The 20,110-nt window shown below is 39.3% G+C and overlaps 1 protein-coding gene across 2 annotated transcripts in view; it reads left to right on the top strand.

The window, feature by feature from the left end:
• Nucleotides 1–20,110, top strand: part of SHC2 (SHC adaptor protein 2) — a 44,173-nt gene that overhangs the window by 8,591 nt on the left and 15,472 nt on the right. Inside the window, exons 2-10 of one of the 2 annotated variants that reach the window (XM_075206278.1) lie at nucleotides 1,963–2,033; nucleotides 2,734–2,794; nucleotides 2,943–3,062; nucleotides 3,447–3,500; nucleotides 3,582–3,633; nucleotides 9,184–9,310; nucleotides 9,837–10,023; nucleotides 10,258–10,324; nucleotides 10,564–10,728. In XM_075206278.1, coding sequence (XP_075062379.1) covers nucleotides 1,963–2,033; nucleotides 2,734–2,794; nucleotides 2,943–3,062; nucleotides 3,447–3,500; nucleotides 3,582–3,633; nucleotides 9,184–9,310; nucleotides 9,837–10,023; nucleotides 10,258–10,324; nucleotides 10,564–10,728 — 904 coding nt within the window. The remainder of the gene's footprint in view (nucleotides 1–1,962; nucleotides 2,034–2,733; nucleotides 2,795–2,942; nucleotides 3,063–3,446; nucleotides 3,501–3,581; nucleotides 3,634–9,183; nucleotides 9,311–9,836; nucleotides 10,024–10,257; nucleotides 10,325–10,563; nucleotides 10,729–20,110) is intronic. The other variant, XM_075206282.1, reaches the window with a different exon arrangement.

A 20,110-nucleotide genomic window follows, 5' to 3' on the forward strand; every position in this document is an offset into this window, starting at 1 on the left:
ACTGTGGTTCTAATTGCATCTGTTCCATTTTACTCATATGCTTTATCCCCTTGTGGAAACAGGCCACAGACCCGTTCCCAAATTTACAGGATGATCCTGGGACCTTCACCAGGTGGCACTGGGTCCCCAGCTGTCACACTCTCCCCACAGAGCTTTTATTTAGCTCATACCAGCCTCATGTTGCTAAGAAGTGTCTACCTTGGGTCCTAGTGCCAGGCCATACATGGAGTCACCTTCCAATCTATTTAGCTCAGAAATACCACTTGCCCCAGTCTTAGGTGTGCGTGGCTCCGTCTTAATTCTGTTTGCTCTGCATGATGTAGGACATACTCTACATGGCCAAAAATATGTGGCTACTCGAACATCACATCCATATATGCTTGTTGAACATCTGATTCCAAACCATGGTCATTTATATGGAGTTGGTCTACCCTTTGCTGCTTCCACTGATCTTGAAAGGCTTTACAAAAGAGTTTGAATCATGACTGCGGGGATTCACATCCATTGAGCCATTAGAGATGGCCATGATGTGTGATAAGGCCTGGCTCGGCATTTCATGGTATCCAAACGGTGTTCGATGAACTTGAACTAAGGGGCCCATCCAAAATCATGGAAAATAGCCTCAGACAATTATTCCTCCTCCACCAAACTTTACAAGGGGCAGTACACATTTGCATAGGAAGCAGCGTCCTGGCATCTACCAAATCCAATTTTGTCTGTCAGACTGCCTGATGATGAATCGTGATTTGTCACTCCAGAGAAACCGTTTCTACAGCTCCAAAGGCCAATGGTGGTAGGCTTTACACCATCCCAGTTCATATTTGGCATTGCGCATGGTTATCTGAGGCTTGTGTATGGAAACCCAATTTGTGAAGCTCTGGATGAATAGTTCTTCTGCTGACAGTGTTTCCAAAGGCAGTTTGGAACTCTACTGTCCCATTCTGTGAGCTTCTTTGGGCTACTGCTTCACTGCTGAGCTGTTGTTGTTGTTTTCACTTCACAATAACAGCACTTACAGTTGACTGGGGCAGCTTTAGCAGGGCAAAAATTTGCAGAACTGACTTGTTGGAAAGGTGGCATCCTATCACAATGCCATGTTGAATGGCACTGAGCTCTTCAGAAAAACCCATTCTACTGCTAAGGTTTGGCTCTGGCAATTGCATGGCTGTATGCTTCATTGTATGCTTCTGTTAGCAATGGGTGTGGGTGAAATTGTCAAACACACTAATTAGAAGGGGAGTTCATACAACTTTAGCCATGTAGTATAGCTCTGTACCTCCTGACTATCCTCAACCAAACCAGACCTATATAATATCATGAGCACAGAGCTTGACATCCGCTTTCCCTTCATCTTTCCTCTACAAGGTGAGGCAGCATGGGAGCAGGGAGGGCTGGAGAAAAAGTTTTTACATAACAGACCCTTTTTCCCCATTATCAGTATTAATGAAGGGAAGTGTTGACTGTAAATCCTCAGGTGGTCGGCACTCAGTGTGGGGTGCCGCAGTAATAATAACATTGAATAAGTGACATTATGTCACTCATTCAGTGTTTTAGGTGTCCCCTAAATCTTGGTACTGTAGGTAACTGCCTTAGGCCATCTAGTGGCAGAACCTGTACAAATAAGTACTGCTGTGTCATTGTTTTATGTAGGAATTGATTATATTGTTGTTTACTGCTCCGAATTGCAGGGACAATCCTAGGATTTAAATATTTCTCTTTGCAATTTTTTGTTCCTTGGATATGTTTAATTTTATTCTGTATATTGAATGCAATTATCTCTGTTTTATTATATTCATAAAGCAATGACATATACATTTATATGTATTTATTAAAGAGAATATTCCTCTGACCTTGACATGGTTATGTACATCTGCTAAGCTGCAAATTGTCAAAGGAAAGTACCTTAAAATGTTAGCAAGTATGCTTAACACTAATACTATGTAATATTTTCCTACCTGCCAGTACATGGGCTGCATTGAAGTTCTGCGTTCCATGCGATCTCTGGATTTTAACACAAGGACACAAGTGACAAGGTCAGTGACATCCAATACAACACAGCAAAAGCTTCTGTAAACAGACACTGGCATTTCTATACAGAAAGGGGATATAAACCCTTATTGAAATTGCAGGTGTTTGTGATGTTAAGCTTAAAAACAAGATAAATCATGTCAGACCATTTCTCACCTTTATTGTGACCTTGCAACACTTCACAATAAAATCCCTGACTAGCCATACATTCATTGTCAGTGATAGCATTTGACACACATGTTCTTAGCTCCAGTCAACTGACCTGTTTTTGAAAGCTCTGTGACTTCCTCTCATTATGAGAGTTGACGTGAGGTGCCGGTTAGAAGCGGATTTAAGAGGTCGAAAGGGAGAGTACATAGAAATGACGTGAGTAAGAGGAACAAATGAGGATAAACCCAAATGAAAACCCTCACCTGAGATTATGTCAAAAGTGTAACCCATGGAATCCAATCAGTAATTAATATTAATGTGATGCTTATAAAACAACGGAAGCCAATGTTTGATTGGTTGCCTATTTTTACAATAAGTTGGTTAATAAAACATTCATGTCAAGGAATAGATTGGAAGCTAACAGGACCCTCTTACCCCTTTGTTTGTTAATATCCAGTCTTTTTTTTTATTATTGTGGGAGTATGCTGACACTATACAAATAAATGTTCATAAACAGAGTGTACTAATGCTAAGTATCCTCTTTTTATCTAACAGAGAGGCCATCAACAGGCTGTATGAGTCTGTCCCTGGAGTGAGAGGGACCTGGAAAAAGAAGGTGAGTGAGACGACTGTCTCAGACTTAATCATACAAACAAAGAATGGTCAAGATCCCTTCATAAGTTGAATGTTGTTTTCCTTAAGGCATCGTAGCCCAGTTGTGCCACCATATGCCCCTTCATATTTGACTGTTTGTTTGTTTGTAGGCACCGAATAAATCTTTAGCTTCAGTTTTGGGTCGGAGTAATCTTCATTTCGCAGGAATAAGCATTGCTATAAATATATCCACTGAGGGACTGAATCTCAGTATCCCGACCACCCGGCAGGTAAGGATATCCCAGAATCCCAATGGCTATCTTCTACATAACCAAATTATAGTGTCTATCATTCTAAATCCAATCCATACTTTCCAGGTCCCATAATTCAGTGTGTTTAAACATCATTTCAGTGTCTTTTTTCTGCTACATTTTCCTGCAGTGTCACATTGCATAAAATCAACTCATGCATTATTGCTCCTGTTTCATATAACTTAATCAGCTCTGCCCTTGAGTGCTATATTGAACATGTTACTTCTCACACTTGGCAGTAACAAAGCTCCTAATGTTAACTTCCAATCGTAATTTCCCTGCAACTAAGACTTTTTTTGTGTATATCAACCTCTGAAGACAACTGAAATGGTTTTTACACAGACATATATGTTTTATGTACAGGTCATCGCTAATCATCACATGCAAGCCATCTCCTTTGCTTCAGGAGGAGATATGGTAAGAGCTGCTAACATTTTTCAATTTGTTTCCATGGTTAAGGGATAATCTGAGACATTGACGTTTTCTTTTCTCTGACAGGACACAACAGATTATGTGGCATATGTAGCCAAAGACCCAATTAACCAGAGAGGTAACTAAATACCACTTATTATACCCTGGGATAGGATAGATTGCAACTTATTGAAGCATAAAGAGGATAGAAAGAAATTGTGTATTGAAAGGCACTCAGCGATCTTCTTATTAAAGATAAAATATCTAATTCTTTATTGATATACTTTAAAATATTAATATGTTCCTCCTAATTGAATAGCGAAATATTTAAGTGACTAAAGTGAATTAAAATAGCAAAATAAATTGCTATGCCCTGCTACTTGATATCAATATACATAGAGATGATCAGTGTATAATAATCACTATATCTAGCTACCTAAGATACCACTCCAAATAAAATTGTGTGGTATGTGTACTATAGTAACCTTGATTGAAACCAATGGTCATGTGATTATAATTGACACAGTTACAAAGATAGTGAGCTTATATGTAGATTGACTAAGATCTCTGATAATTATTTCATTATAAAGAGCACTTCATTATCCCATTCATCCTTTATAATAACTACTACATTTTCCGATAATGGGACATCTTGGTATAATGAGTATTCCATATAAATATACCCCATGTGCAATCACATCAATATACATATATGTTTATATAAGCCCACAAAAGATTAAGCATTGGTATATGTTATTACTAGGGCTTAAAAGAAACTCTGGCTAGTAATTCATGATTTATATAGTCTAGCACTCTTTTGTCCCTGTAATCTGCTTAGATAGTTACTATGCTGCTATCAATCAGGCACCTGATGTGTCTGTGATTCTCCTGTTAATATCGGTGATTCCGTTGTGCAGTCATACACACACACACACACACACACACACACACACACACACACACACACACACACACACACACACACACACACACACACACACACACACACACTGTGGTATACTGCTATCAATCAGGCACCTGATATGTCAGTTGATTCTCCCACTGAATATCAGTAGTGCCGTTTTTGCAGTAATACACACACACACACACACACACACACACACACACACACACACACACACACACGTTTAAGCTATTAAATAACCCATACACGGGTGGGTGATAGCACAATTACTAATTATTAATAGAGGTAGCAAGAAGTGATTGTTTACAGTAGCAGGGTAAACGCCGACGGGCGTTTCGCTACATGCTTTTTCAAGGCAACTTAGTTACAACCTTCATCTGTAATCAAAGATGCTTTTAATTATTAATAGATAAGGAAACTTGTCTTTTTTTCATTGATATCTTACCATTAATACTTTTAGTATGATTTTTTTTTTACAATTTCAGGCTTATTCTTTTTTAAATATCATTAATTTGTGCTCAAAATTAATTTTGTCAAAACAGAAGCCACATTCCTGTCTTTATTTTATGGAAACATAAATTAGATGTGGGGGTAGATGAACCAAGCCTTCTAAAAAGGAAAAGTGGAGGTGGTTCCTATAGCAACCAATCAGATTCTAGTTATCACTTTCTAGAATGTACTAGATAAATGACAGCTAGGATCTGATTGGTTGCTACAGGCAACATCTTCACTTTTCCTTTTTAAAAAGTTTATAAATCTACCCCATGGTACCTTACCATGGCAAATCATCAGTTATTCCAACTGTAAATTCTGTCACATGGAAAAATCCAAACAAAAGCAGAGAAGCTGAATTGTTAAAGCAAAAAAGGGCTTATTATGTATACAATATATCATCTAGATCTGGATATCTGATCAGTTCAAAACAAATGGCTAGTTCATGTAATGCAGATTGTGATCATTGGGCAAAGTTATTTACCTACCAGACTGGTAAAAATCTGGTCCTGATTGTATTATGACAGGTTTAATTTGTTGATTTGCCACCTGCAGAACCACCATGTGAAAATGTAATCATAAACAACCAAGCTACATGAGCTGGTCATACAGATGGCCATTTTTTTGGAGTGTAACTGAAGTGCTTCGATGCTTCAGATATGCCCCTCTATTCCCTTATCTGAGATTTTTATTTAGAATTCCATGCGAGGACTGCCTGATCTTTTTTCACACTCTTGGACACATAGTGAGGAAATACACATTTTTAAAAAGAGAAAACATAGTTACTTACATAGTTAATTACATTACTGTAATGTCTTCAAGATGTTTGTTAGAAATGTTACTGCTACAATTATGAGAATAAATAAGGGTATCTGTGCAAAATAAATTATATAGTGTGACAAGGGCACCCTTCTGATGATGCACACATGACAACTTCTTGCTTGTACTTTGCTTTTATTGTCAGGATGGCAAAGTAGCTCATAACTCAAAATTCTACACACTTTCTTGTGACCCCAATGTTAAGTTAACAGAGATCAGCTACCTAGTTACCGGCCAACTTGTTCGTCATAGGTCCCACTGCATAATGAGCAACTCAGTCTTAAATACTTTACACTCGTTCCACAGCCCTAGCTTGATGGACAGGTGACAGTTAAATTTGATCTCTATAGCGTTCTCTTCAGATACTCTGCTTGATTACCCTTACTGCACACACACACACACACACACACACACACACACACACACACACACACACACACACTGTCAGCTGCTATTAGCTGTGGAAAAAAATACCTCTAAACCACTTCCAAATATGTAGGTTAAATCACACTTTATATATTTATATATATTTAGTAAATATATGTATAGTAAATATATATATTTAGTAAAGATTATAGGAGTGCATTCACATCGCTATAATAATAATCTGATAATGGGAAACACCCTTCAATACAAGTATATCAAATGTCTGAATTCTGGAAAATAATCTACTTTGGTTTGGTAAATACAATAATAGTAGCAGTAGTAGTAGTAGTATGGTAAGTACAGTAGACACTACTATTATCATTCCCTCAGTAAAAACCCTCACTTGAGCAATGACAGCATAAAAAAACTCTTATTTTGTCACACATATGTCCTCCACCTGTATATCTTCAAACTAGGTGCTGTTGCACAAATGTGTAACCCTGTTTGCAGCCTTGTCCTGCAGACTCTTAGCTGAATATATGCTGTCATTGCTCAAGTGAGGGTTTTTACTGAGAGAGGGAATGATAATAGTAGTGTCTGGACTACTGTATTTACCAAACCAAAGTAGATTATTTTCCAGAATTCAGACATTTGATATACTTGTATTGAAGGGTTTTTCCCATGATCAGATTATTATTATAGGGGTGTGAATGCACTCCTATAATCTTTACTAAATATATTTTTGTGACTTTCTTCTTTTTTTTTTTTGTTACTAAAGCCATTATAGCATTCAGGAAGAGTTGTTTATTTTGATGCTCTTGGATACCACACTTACACCCACAGGGCATTTCTATGCCACATCCAAGAGAAAGAAAAATGAAACACTGGCTAGTTACTATAAGACATTGATGAATAGTGGGAAGAAGCCAGAAATAAAAAAATATATATATTCCATAAAAATTGAAGGAACGCATGCACAAATTATAAAACCAAAGTAGTGGAAATATAAACTTTTTCCTGCATTTGGTGGCCAAAGGGAGATATTGGATAATGGTTATGGGCTGGCCAGCGGGTATGGGTATTGTCAGAAATGTGGATAATATATGTTTTAATCAAGATTTCAGGCATTAAAGAACTCCATCACAAAAAAAATTGTGAAATGCACTCCCCTTTCCTACATCTAGCAAAACTGTACAAAGTACATTACCGTGATCCCAGACTTTAGGAGAAATTCACCACTGCCAGTGCACTAAATTCACTAGAGCTTTAAACTCCATTAAGATGTTGATTGTTAAAATGTTTTTCCAAACAGTTGATGACAACTTTCCCTATCATTGCAGGCTTAGTTAAGGATAGGATTTCACTTAAGATGTGGAAAGGGCAAAACTAACTATAACCCAATTCTACACTAACCATAACTCAATTCTAACCTTCCATCCCATGCAAAAAAAAACAATACAACCAGAAGTAGAGCCCAAGCCCAAAACTAACGCTGACACTAACTCTGTAAGTGAAAAACTACCCGCAAGTCTTATGAGAATGTTTAAAACATGAGTTTATTTAAATATTGTAAACATGAAGCTGAAAACCTGTGGGATAACTGATTTTCACATCCGATGGTTCTTTGAGAGATACATCCAGCCACAAACAGGAACATTGGCAGTAATCAGATTGAGAGGAAAGTACATTGTATGTAACACTGGCATTGAAACACCTGGGTAAATCAGTGACACAAACATATTGAAAAGAAGGACTTCCATCAGAGGTGGCTTATGCATTAATTAAGCTAATAACATCCCATCCATAACATAACATTCTTTGTTGCTTATGAAAGTGCTGGTCTCAAGAGGAGACCTCAATGACTAAAATGGCTCAGGTTTCTAATGTTTCTGAGCAACAGGGTCTCTAGTGATGTCAGTATGGAATTTTGTGAAAAACATAATGAACAAAGGATTGTGATATTTGTGCATTAATTCAGAGTGCAAGGCAAAACAGGAAGATTACACTGCATAAGCCGCTCATCCCACCTGGCAATGCACATTTGTGAATTTAGTGATGTAACAAGCACTAAGCACTGGACAAGCACTAACCACTGTAACAAGCACTAACCACTGTAACAAGCACTAACCACTGTAACAAGCACTAACCACTTTCCGCAACATTGCGGAAAGTGGTTCCACAATGTTGCAGGACATATTTTCCTTGCATGGTTTAGGTGCACAGTTATTTCATTAGCAAGGTCAATTCTAATTGATAATTAATTGTACTGAGTGAACATTACTCCATGTTGCAGTTATTCTTTCCTGATGGAAGGGGTGTTTTCCAAAGAACACATGTGATTGCCAAACAGTTTGATAAACATGACACTGATGTTATACACATGTCAAAGTCTACTCGATCATCATATCTGAAACCAATTTAGAATGTATAGGATATACTGAAATGCTGCTTGAAACAGAGTTTTCCATTACCATCAACCAGGCATCAGATGAGTTGTGGACGAATGGTGCGGAATACCTCCAGAACAATTCCAGACTTTGGTAGACTCAATATCACAGTGCATACAGAGGGTATTGGCCCAACAAGCTTTTTTATATCAGTGTTTCAATTTTTTGTCCTCGATCTGAATAGTGTACATGGAAATTCTAACATGCATGTTTTAGTGCATCACCAGATTGCAAGTTAAGTTTCTCCTGAACCAATTCTCCCATATTTTTGCTATTTGCAGGAGACAGGATTATAGCACAAATAAAAAAATGGTGGACTACATTTAAATGGAAGAACAGATAGCTAGAAGAAAATAACCAAAATGGAATTAAAGTGGGAAAGATGGTGATGAAGTTACTAGAAGGGAGAAATTAGAAGAATTATGCTATATTGAGGTTTTATCAAGGTGATAGTGAGATGCATGATGATTAACATAAAACATCTGCCCATTATTCCTCTGCTTGTTTCACACCTTAAACCATCTGTGGATTTCATCTCAGTGTTAATGTGTGTTTTTGTCTCTTGAACCACCCTTACTGTCCTTCTTTGAACCATCCCTGTTTTCCCATCTGTCCCTTTGTGTCCCCAAATCATCCGCAGCCTGTCACATTCTGGAGTGCTGTGATGGGTTGGCCCAAAGTGTGATCAGCACAGTAGGACAAGCCTTTGAGTTGAGGTTCAAACAGTTCCTGCACAGCCCTCCCAAAGTGGCAGCACCCCCAGACAGGTACGATGGGAACCCAGTTTAAACCACACATGATTTTTTTTAATTTCAGTCTTAGCCCTAAATATTATCATAAAGATAAACTTTTACCGAGAATGTAAATACTGAGCCTAACACAAAAAGTAATGTCCCCTCAAAGCTGTTAGCTTGGCACACCAATATTAGAAATACAGTGGGGAAATTACAAACAAGCAAGACTCTCTTTCACACTCAACATGTGTCTATTATCGACTGCTGAAAATATCCCTCCTTATGGCAGTCTTGTGCCTTCCCTTACTTTAAATAATCTCAAATCGTAATTCTTCAGATTTTCATATAAACATATAATATTATTAATAATATTGCACCAAGACACCAAGACACCTTGCTCATTTACTTGGTTGGGGAATCACACAACTTCATATAGAGAAAATATACATAATTAGACAGCTTACAAATATACTGCATGTGTTCTTGCTATTTTGGCTGAGATGTAAAATATGGTGCTCCTTCACGTGGTCATCTGCATCCTTATCTCTTGTTTCTACAGGGTGGTGGTAGGGAGCGAAGAGCTGACGTGGGGGGTTGAGGAAGATCAAAGTTCTGAACATAACTATTACAATAATATCCCAGGCAAGGAACCCCCTCCAGGAGGGGTGCAAGACTGCAGATTTCGGGATCCGGGTTCAACAAACCAGCCTAACACACACATAACAAGCAATGGACAGTGGACGCAGGTAGGGCCCACCTTTTCACAATTAAATACATCTAGCTGCTTTTTAGTGATATTGATGCTAATGCACTAAATCCATATTATTGTGCTATTATCTCAGCTGCATAATTAATCTATGTTTGTGTGCAATCAAAACAGGCACCGTGATGCAAATATTAGTATATGATGTCACAAATCAAGAGAAAATCTCTGCATATATTTGCATTCACAAATCACGCCCATTGTCTCCTCTCTGTAGGTGGGATCTCCAGCCAGAAAACCACCGGTATCACACTCAGGCTCACAATGGGAGCTAAAAGACCAGGGTAAGCTTTTTATGTATTATTCAGTATATTGCATGTAGAGTGCATGCTCTCAACCCCATCTTCAGGCCTTCCCAACAAAGTATATTTCTGTATCTCTTCATGAGTTCCGACCAATCAGATATATTCACCTCTGCTCTTATGAAGAGATGCACAAAACATGGACTGTTGGTGAGACCTAAAGACAGGGTTGGTAACAATCAGACTACAGATTTCTGATTCCAGTTATGCTCCTTTCTCAGGGCCAGTCAATGATGTATTCCAAGGAACCAATGGCCGTCCATTAGGACTAAGAGACTATGAGGAACATATGTATGTGAATACGCAGAGCTTGGATGGACTGAATACAGAAAAAGAACCCTATATGATCCCAGAGGACAGTCCAAAGAAGGATCTCTTTGATATGAGTAGGTCAACATAGGGGTTTAATTTACATGTTTATATTGTCTATCCTTTCAAAGAGAACTTGTCACCAGGTTAAGGATTCACATTTTATATATATTAGTTGATTTACATTATTCAGCCACAACATTAAAACCACCCGCCTAATATAAAGATTTCTTAAGGCATCCTGTGGTATCTTTCACCAAGACGTATGTTAGCAGCAGATCCTTTAAGTCCTGTAAGTTGCGATTTGGTGCCTCAATGGCTCAGACTTGTTTTTCCAGCAAATACCACAGATGTTCAATCGGATTGAAATCTGGGGACTTTGGAAGCCAAGTCAACACCTTGAACACTTTGTCATGTTCCTCGATCCATTCCTGAACAAGTTTTACAGTATAGCATGGTGCATTATTCTGCTGAAAGAGGCCACTGCCATCAAGGAATACCGTGGACATGTAAGGGTGTACTTGGTCTGCAACAATGTTTAAGTAGGTGGTATGTGTCAAAGTAACATCCACATGAATGCCGGGACCCAAGGTTCCCAAGCAGAACATTGCCCAGAGCATCACACTACCTCTGCTGGCTTGACTTCTTCCCATAGTTCATCCTGGTGCCATCTCTTCCCCTGGTAAACAATGCACATGCACCCGGCCGTCCATATGATGTATAAGAAAATGTGATTCATCAGACCAGGCCACCTTCTTCCATTGCTCCATGGTCCAGTTCTGGCTATCTCATGCCCATTGTTGGCTCTTGTGGTTTGTTTTCAGGGATCAGTATGGGCAATCTAACCAGTCTGTGGCTATGCAGCCCCATACGGAGCAAGCTGCAATGCACTGCGTGTCCTGACACCTTTCTACCAGCATTAACTTTTTCAGCAACTATGCTACAGTAAATTTTCTATGGGATTGGACAAGATGGGCTTGCTCTCACTCCCCATGTGCATCAATGAGCCTTGGGCGCCAATGACCCTGTCACCAGTTCACTGGTTGTCCTTCCTCAGACTACTTTTGATAGGTATTGACCACTGCATACTGGTAATACCCCACAAGACCTGCTGTTTTGGAGGTGTTCTGACCCAGTTGTCTAGCCATCAAAATTTGCACGCTGTCAAAGCAGCTGAGACCATTACGCGTGTCCATTTTTTCTGCTTCCAACACATCTACTTCAAGAACTGACTGTTCACCTAATATAACCCACCCCTTGACTTATGCCAATGTAATGAGAAAATCATTGTTATTCACTTCACCTGTCAGTGATTTTAATGTTGTGACTGCTTGATGTATGTCCCATACTCCTACTCCTGTGTGGCTTTCTCATATATCTCCTCCAACGTTGGCGAGGTACATGAGCTGTTATGTATGAGGAAGTTACCTGGGAGATAGCAAAGCACATTATGCAGCTGACTCAAGGCATGCAACTCTTCCAACTCTTTTGCCGGGCAAATGGGGCCACATCATCCTATCATACAATACCCAGTGATAGGTTATCTTGGATAAAAGGTATATTTGAACATTCTATTTTCTTTTGCTTTATGTAGCTTTCGGTGTATATGCAGCATATGTGGAATATTTGACGTTTATCATTCAACTACACTGTTTCTAAAATAATAAAAAAATAGTATGGAAAGAGGAAGAGCTCAGAACAGAAGAACGATTTATCATTCAAATGATACAAAAACAGTGTTGAATCAAATAGTTTTTTTGAGTATAACACATGGAACAAATGTGAACAATTTATATTTATGTTTAAACATACATTTACTATATTTGTTCCAAAAAAGTCTCCAATGCTCACTTCAAGTGTGGTCAAATTGGGCATTGGACATTGGTACTGTTGTTTGAAACTCATACAAAGTAGCAGGATTGCCATGTGTATGACCAGCTTAAATCTCGGAAAGTCTGCATCAGATCTGGAAAAAAGTCAACTGCCAATTATAATTAGCATCTGATTATGATCTATGAAATTATGATCAGGACTAATGGAAATTGTGGTCAGATGATGACCACAATCACACTGTGAGTGCTGCCATCATCCGATGGTATGAATTGTATCTAACTTAATATACTGTACATTTTGCCATTTAGGGCTCAGTCTGTATGAGGCAACGATGAACATAATGTTGTCACAGATTGGTGCTTTGTGTTGTCAGGTGGTGATCAGGTACCGGAGGTTCAGTGTAGGCTGGCCCCCCGCCTTGATATTTACTGTGCATTTGCAATTCACTCTGCTGGAAATACCTATTGCGTATGCGCAAAGTCAGGAACTTTGCTGTGCAGGAATGATGCAGTACTACATGGACGTGCAGAACTTAGCTCAATGTGTGTATTTATCCTGTTTTCCACCTATCCTGTGTCTAACAAACTTTCTGGTTAAGAGACAATGTGTGGATTAACCTCTTTACACACATCTGCTGACATCTGTTGTAATCTAATAGACATCTGCAAATATATCTGGCAATAGGTTATGGGCCCAGGTCTACAAGTGTGAAGAACACATTGAAAAGGAGATGCAAGTATAGCAAAGTCCTTTCTTTGAACTAAGTTGAAAATGTATACTCTCCAGGTGCAATCATGGGCTTTATAAAGTTGAGAAGCTCTGAGAATTATTCCATGTGGAAATTCAGTTCCAATATGGAGATGCAGTTAAAACGTGAAAAGGCACAAGCAACCCAGGTGACACCCAATTATTGATGATGTGGATAGGGCCATTGGAACCATTGGCTTAGCTGGAGAACAGTGCATTTATTCATGCATCAAAGCGCTGGCAAAAGACATGTGGGTTGCCTTGCAGACAGCGTATGAAGATAAAGGTCTCATGAGAAGAATAAACCTGTGGAGCACTTTGTACAGAGCCAAGTTAAGTGAGTGCAAAGACATGAATAAATACATTGATAAGATGTTATCCGTTTCACAGCAGTTAATGTCCACTGAGCCCAAGAGGATGTTGAGGAGGTCGCTATGGTTATGTTACAGAAACTGACCCCTGAATTTGATAACAGAGGAGAATATCTGAATATGAACTTTGTTGACTTTCTGAGAAATCATGAAGTTCAACATCATTTAACTATCTCGCACATGTGTGAACAAAATGGTTTAAGTGAAAGTACAAATATTACAATTGTTGAAAGAGTACATACGATGTTAAGTGACGTTGGCCTAGAAAAGAAGTTTTGGTCTTAAGCAGTGCAAGCAGCAGTTTATTTAAAACACTAAGCCCCCACTGTTGAAGTGAAAAACAAGACACCAATTGAAGCGTGGTCTGGAAGAAACTAATGTCAATCATCTTAGTGTGTTTGGATGCAAAGCATATGTACACATCTCTAAAGGAGATAGTGTAAATTGGACTTTAAATCACAAGACTGCATTTTGATTGGATATTTTCTTGAGGATAAAGGCTACAGGCTTTGGGACATAGTGAAAGAAAAACTTGTTAAATTTAGAGATTTCATATTCCATGAAACAGCATGACCTACTAGAAAGATAGAACATGAAGTTCAAGAAAGGTGGTAATACTTGACATATCCACATCCTCTACTATATCTATGTCAGAGACTTCAAATCTTGACAACTAGCAGGAGAAAATAACTTCTGGGAGAAGTAATAAATCAAAACCTCCAAGGAGATATAGGGAGGTATGTGCCAACATTGCATTCTCAGAATCACAAAATTTGCAGGAAGCAAAGATGAATGGGACTACAGAAAATCAGCTGCAGTTAAAGAGATGACATTTTTAGTTGAGAATGAAACCTGGACTGTTGTTAATAAGCCAAGTCACCATAAGACAATTAAAAACAAATGGGTTTTCTGTAAAAAGTTAAATACAGAAGGATCGATTGCCCATTACAAAGCTTGTCTTGTTGTAAAGGATTTTATTAAAAGGTCCGGAATTGATTAAGGGGAAACGTTCTTACCTGTGGCAATATAAGACACACTTTGTTTAGTTATTGCCATATCTACGTTGTATGGTTTGTTGCTCTACCAATTATATTTTGACTCTCGCTTCTTAAATGGGGAATTAGTTGGGGAAATTTGTGTGGAGTCTCCAGAGCATTATAATGAGAACATGTTTGCTGAAGGAAAAGTGTGTTAATTAAAGAAATCTTTGTACGGTTTAAAACAAAGTGGCCAGAGTTGGTACATCCAGTTAGACACTATGTTGATTGACATGAACGTTGTGCGATCAGAAACTGACCACTGTCTATACCACAAACTAATAGATAGAAAGCTGTTCATCATTGTTGTATATGAGGATGACTTGTTGCTTGCAGGTCAGAAAAATCACATACACAGTATAAAAAGTCTGTTGGGAGAAAAGTTCAGATTTAAACACTTAGGTGCTGCACATCAACTGTTGGGAATGAGAATTTCAGAAAATCTGAATGCTGGAACTGTCACTATAGACCAACAAAGTTACTTTCAAAAACTTGAATGTACTTCTTAAGTACGGGATGATATATGCTAAACCAGTAAATACCCCAGTTGATAAAAGTACAGAATTAACCAAAGGTATGTCACCAATAAATGAGTCTGAAATACAGGAGATGAAAGCAATCCCCTATAAGAATGCAATTGGAAGTTTAATATATGCAAGCGTTGATACTCGTTCTGACATCATAATTGTGGTGAGTCGAGTGAGTCAATTTGTAATAAATCCTGGGAAATAGCTTTGGACATCAAGATGATCTTCGTACATATACTGGCTACTCGTTTGAATTTGCAGGTGCAGCAGTCAGCTGGGCAGATAGGAAGCTGTCTACAGTTGCTCATTTGAATACCGAAGCAGAGCATATGGCTTGAACAGAAGCAGCTAAAGAAGCACTATCATCATCATCTATTTATATAGCGCCACTAATTCCGCAGCAGTGTGCCGAGAACTCACTCACATCAGTCACTGCCCCATTGGAGCTTACAATCTAAATTTCCTAACATACACACACAGACCAAGAGAGAGACTAAGGTCAATTTAATAGCAGCCAATTAACCTACCAGTATGTTTTTGGAGTGTGGGAGAAAACCGAAGCACCCGGAAGAAACCCACGCAAACATAGGGAGAGCATACAAACTCCACACAGATAAGACCATGGTTGGGAATTTAACTCATGACCCCAGTGTTGTGATGCAGAAGTGTTAAATGCTAACCACTAAGCCACCATGCTGCCCAACTATGGATTAAAGAGATTTTGTGTGAACTACATATTTTGATTTGAGACCATTAAAATGTGACAACACAGGAGCTATTGATTTGTCAGCAAGTGCCAAGCATCATGACAGGTCTATCGCTATTAGACATCATTTTATTTGAGAACTTGTTGAGAAAAAGTCAATTAGTGTAAGCTACATTGCAAGTGAACAGAATGATTACATGTCGTTTGTATAAAATATGGTTTGGAATGTTATGAATACTGATGTTTGTGCTGACATTATCTGTTGCATTAACCCCATGTTTTGGTTACTAGAGAACCACATGAAAGTTTATTGACAAAGTTAGTACATGTGTTTTTGCAACCAGATTTATATTTATGCGAAGGGGTGTCTTAAGACATATTGGTGCTTCATGTTGTCTCTAGTGATTGGGTACTGGAAGTGCAGTGCCATCCGGCCCTAGTTTGAATGCTTACTGCGCATGCGCAATGCTCTCTACTGGAAGTACCTACAGCGCCAAATCCAGAACTTAACTGTATGAGTGACGCAATACTGAACGCACATGCAGTACTTAGCTCTTTGTGTATATTCATCCTGTTTTCCACAAGACCATTCATTGCACCTATAATCTGTATCCTGTATCTAATAAACCATTGTTCTGGCTAAGAGACAACGTGTGGATTAACCCTCCTTACTCACATCTGCTGACATCTGCTATAATCTAATAGGCATCTGTCAATACATAAATCATACACCAAGAAAAATATAACCAAGTGAGATCTTACTGATTTGCAAGGCTCATAGTGGGGCTAAACAGTGCTGTATAGGGCCCATCACAAGGCCTAACAATAGGAATCCACTTTTATGTTATATTATATATTGTATAATAGGAATCCACTTTTAGAGTTAATATATGACAATGCAGGACACACATTTGTGCACAATAATGTACAATATTACTATAAAAGATGTTTGGAAAATGTTTTATGCTTAAATACACTGGGCCTGGTACTGAGTTGAACTTATGCCAATTTGAGTGGTGTAAATTATGAAAAATCTGCAATGCGCATGCAGAGTTGTACACATATGACACATGAGCCTCATTACGATTGGGTAGGTGAAACGTGGAGGGAAGGGGCGGTCAAACATAGGCTGAGTATAGTAAGGGTGTGTTCACGGAAATTCGGCAGCGGCATACCAGCATGGAGACGGATCTGTATCTTTTACACTTACATATATGTTACAGGGGCATCTTGAGAATAATACAACTCAACATATAAGTGTTAATATGCTATTTTTATGAGCAGCCTTTTTAGCATAATTTATTTAATACACAACAATATATATTTTTTCATAATAGCATGCCTTTAACACCCCAAAGGGGGAGATTTATTAAAGCTTCTAAAAAGGAAATGTGGAGATGTTGCCCGTAGCAACCAATCAGATTCTAGCTATCATTTACTAGAATGTACTTGATAAATGATATTGAGAATATGACTGCTGTGGGCAACACCACCACTTTTCTTTTTTAGAAGATTTAGTAAATCTATCTATATGTGTATACCCAAGGGACAATTTAGAACACAAATTGTGACTCTCACATGCAGTTGAAATTAACAGGAAAGAGTAATAAATTATGCAAACCTTGTGCTTTCCTCATAAAAACTGGGGCATTCACAGACAAATAGGCACGGGACATCACAAAAACAGCATTTGCTCTGTGGGTCTGCACTTTTGCACCTTCCTAACTGACTGTTAGCGACGAAATTGGAATTATAGTTTAGCCGTGTACTGAGTTACTGTGTAATTAGTTCTGGACATTATCAATATTGCCAGCATTTCTCAGTGTGTGTATGTATATATATATATATATATATATATATATATATATATATATATATATATAAAAACAGGGATACTCTGCACTCTCCAAGCACATAATTTATGCTGTACTAAATACTGTTCTATAATAAAAACAGGGAATGTTAGTTCCACATATTGCAATATATGTTAAGCTGACCAACTCACGCCAAATTCTTCCCAATCTGGTCAGTCCTAACGTGATCAAATGCTATGCTATTTTATCTGGGCTTAATGCTTACCTGCACACAGCTTTTAAAGGCAAGTCTTTCCCAAGCACTAGCAGCCATGGGAGACCTGGGACTCACCTGACACAAGTTGGAATTAATGTAAAGAATGGGGTGCAAGAGTGATGGGACTTACATTATATAAACAAAAACAGACATAGATCCTCTGCACTTACCATGTACAGACTGGGGTGCAAGAGGGGGTTGCCCACATTTTATAGACAGACAAAAGAGGGATACTCTGCACTCTCCAAACACATAATTTATGCTGTACTAAATATTTATATATATATATATATATATATATATATATATATATATATAAACACACAAAGGTAGTTGGTAATATAAATATGACAGGTTCAAGGCGCTAGTGAGTAGGATGTATGTAGCAGGGTAAAGATGATTGCATTTATTGAACCATAATATGCACAGTGTACTTTCCGGCCGGAAAAGGGAAATAAAATGGCATAGGTACAATCATGTACGGTATATAATAAACATATAAACAACAGTCAGAGCCGAAAATTTGTTAGGAACTCCTTCAGTCAGCACGACAGAACCCGGAATCTGCTCCGATGTCTGGTGTTCACTGGAGCCCCTAGTGGTGGGGACAGACTGGGCTGCAGACAAACGGAGGGTCGTGTAGTGTGCACTGACTGGGGAGAACCCAGAGGCAGCGTGGTAGAACACAGCGATGTGAGGTCCAGGCAAAAGGTCAATGGCCGGCAGCAGACAGGGATATCAGAAAACGAGCCGAAGTCAGGGGTCACAGGCAATACAACGAAGTCCAAAAAACAAGCCAGGGGTCATACACAGGAAATCCAATAATAGGGTAAACACAGGAGCAGGAAAACAGGAACAGGAGCCTAGCTAAACAGGAAGCTATAACTGGCAATGAGGCTAAGTCCTCACTGCCTTAAATAGCAAGGAGAACCAATAGGAGTTGTAGTAATACAACCCCTCCCACAGCATAATCACTGCACCGAGACAAATACTGACAGAGACAAGACAGCACCAATACTGAGTCAAAAAGACTCTCACAGAGTCTGCTCCAAGGTATGAATATCCCTACCTTTCCCTGCAGGAATATGCCCGGGTGTGAGCCCGCTGGCGGGGCGCTGCGGCCTCCGGATTACAGCGTCCTGGTTGTTGCCTAGGCAACCGGGACGTCAGAGGCGGAAGTGAGACCCCGGTCGTCACGGAGACGGCCGGGGCGTCTGAGAGAGCCGGAAGCGAGCCGCGGCGGCCCGTCGGGGAGCCGCGGCTCGTAACAGTACCCCCCCCTTGAGGAGGGGTCAATGCACCCCGACTTCCAGGTTTCCCAGGATACTTTTTAAAGAAGTCCTTAATGAGTTGGTTAGCATGTAGATGCTTCTGCGGTACCCAAGACCGTTCCTCCGGGCCGTAGCCTTTCCAGTGGACCAAAAAGTGGAGTTGACTTTGCACCTTTTTGGAGTCTAGGATCTTTTCCACAATGAACTCCTGGTGTCCTTTGACTGAGACAGGACGAGGTCTGTGCAATTGACGTGGTCTGAATTTATGTGAACCTGTAACTGCTTTCAACAAGGAACAATGGAATGTGTTAGGAATCTTGAGTGAAGGAGGAAGTTTCAACTTGAAAGCCACGGGGTTAATCTGTTTAATAATGGAGAAGGGTCCAATAAACCTAGGACCTAACTTCCTACAAGGTTGCTTAAGTTTAATGTTGCGGGTAGACAGCCACACCTTGTCCCCGACCTTGAAAGGACACGGTCCACGATGCTGATCAGCATAATGTTTAGACTTAAATGAAGCTTGTTTGAGGGCAAGGTGAACCTTTCTCCATATCCGGCACAGATAAGAAATCGAAGAACTAGATTTGGCTTGATTCGAGACTTCCAGTGAGTTGGACCGAGGATGGAATCCGAAGTTACAGAAGAATGGCGATACCAGAGTAGATGAATGGCACGAGTTGTTGTAGGCAAACTCTGCCCATGGAAGCAGAGCAGCCCAATCACTATGGCATTTAGTTACATATAAACGGAGAAATTGCTCAAGGGATTGATTAACCCTTTCCGTTTGTCCGTTGGATTGTGGGTGATACCCCGAAGATAGACAGAGTTTAATTCCTAATTGGGCACAGAATGCTCTCCAGAATGTGGCTACAAATTGGGAGCCGCGGTCCGAGACAA

Source organism: Mixophyes fleayi, chromosome 1 (assembly GCF_038048845.1).
Source record: "Mixophyes fleayi isolate aMixFle1 chromosome 1, aMixFle1.hap1, whole genome shotgun sequence".
Taxonomy (NCBI): domain Eukaryota; kingdom Metazoa; phylum Chordata; class Amphibia; order Anura; family Limnodynastidae; genus Mixophyes; species Mixophyes fleayi.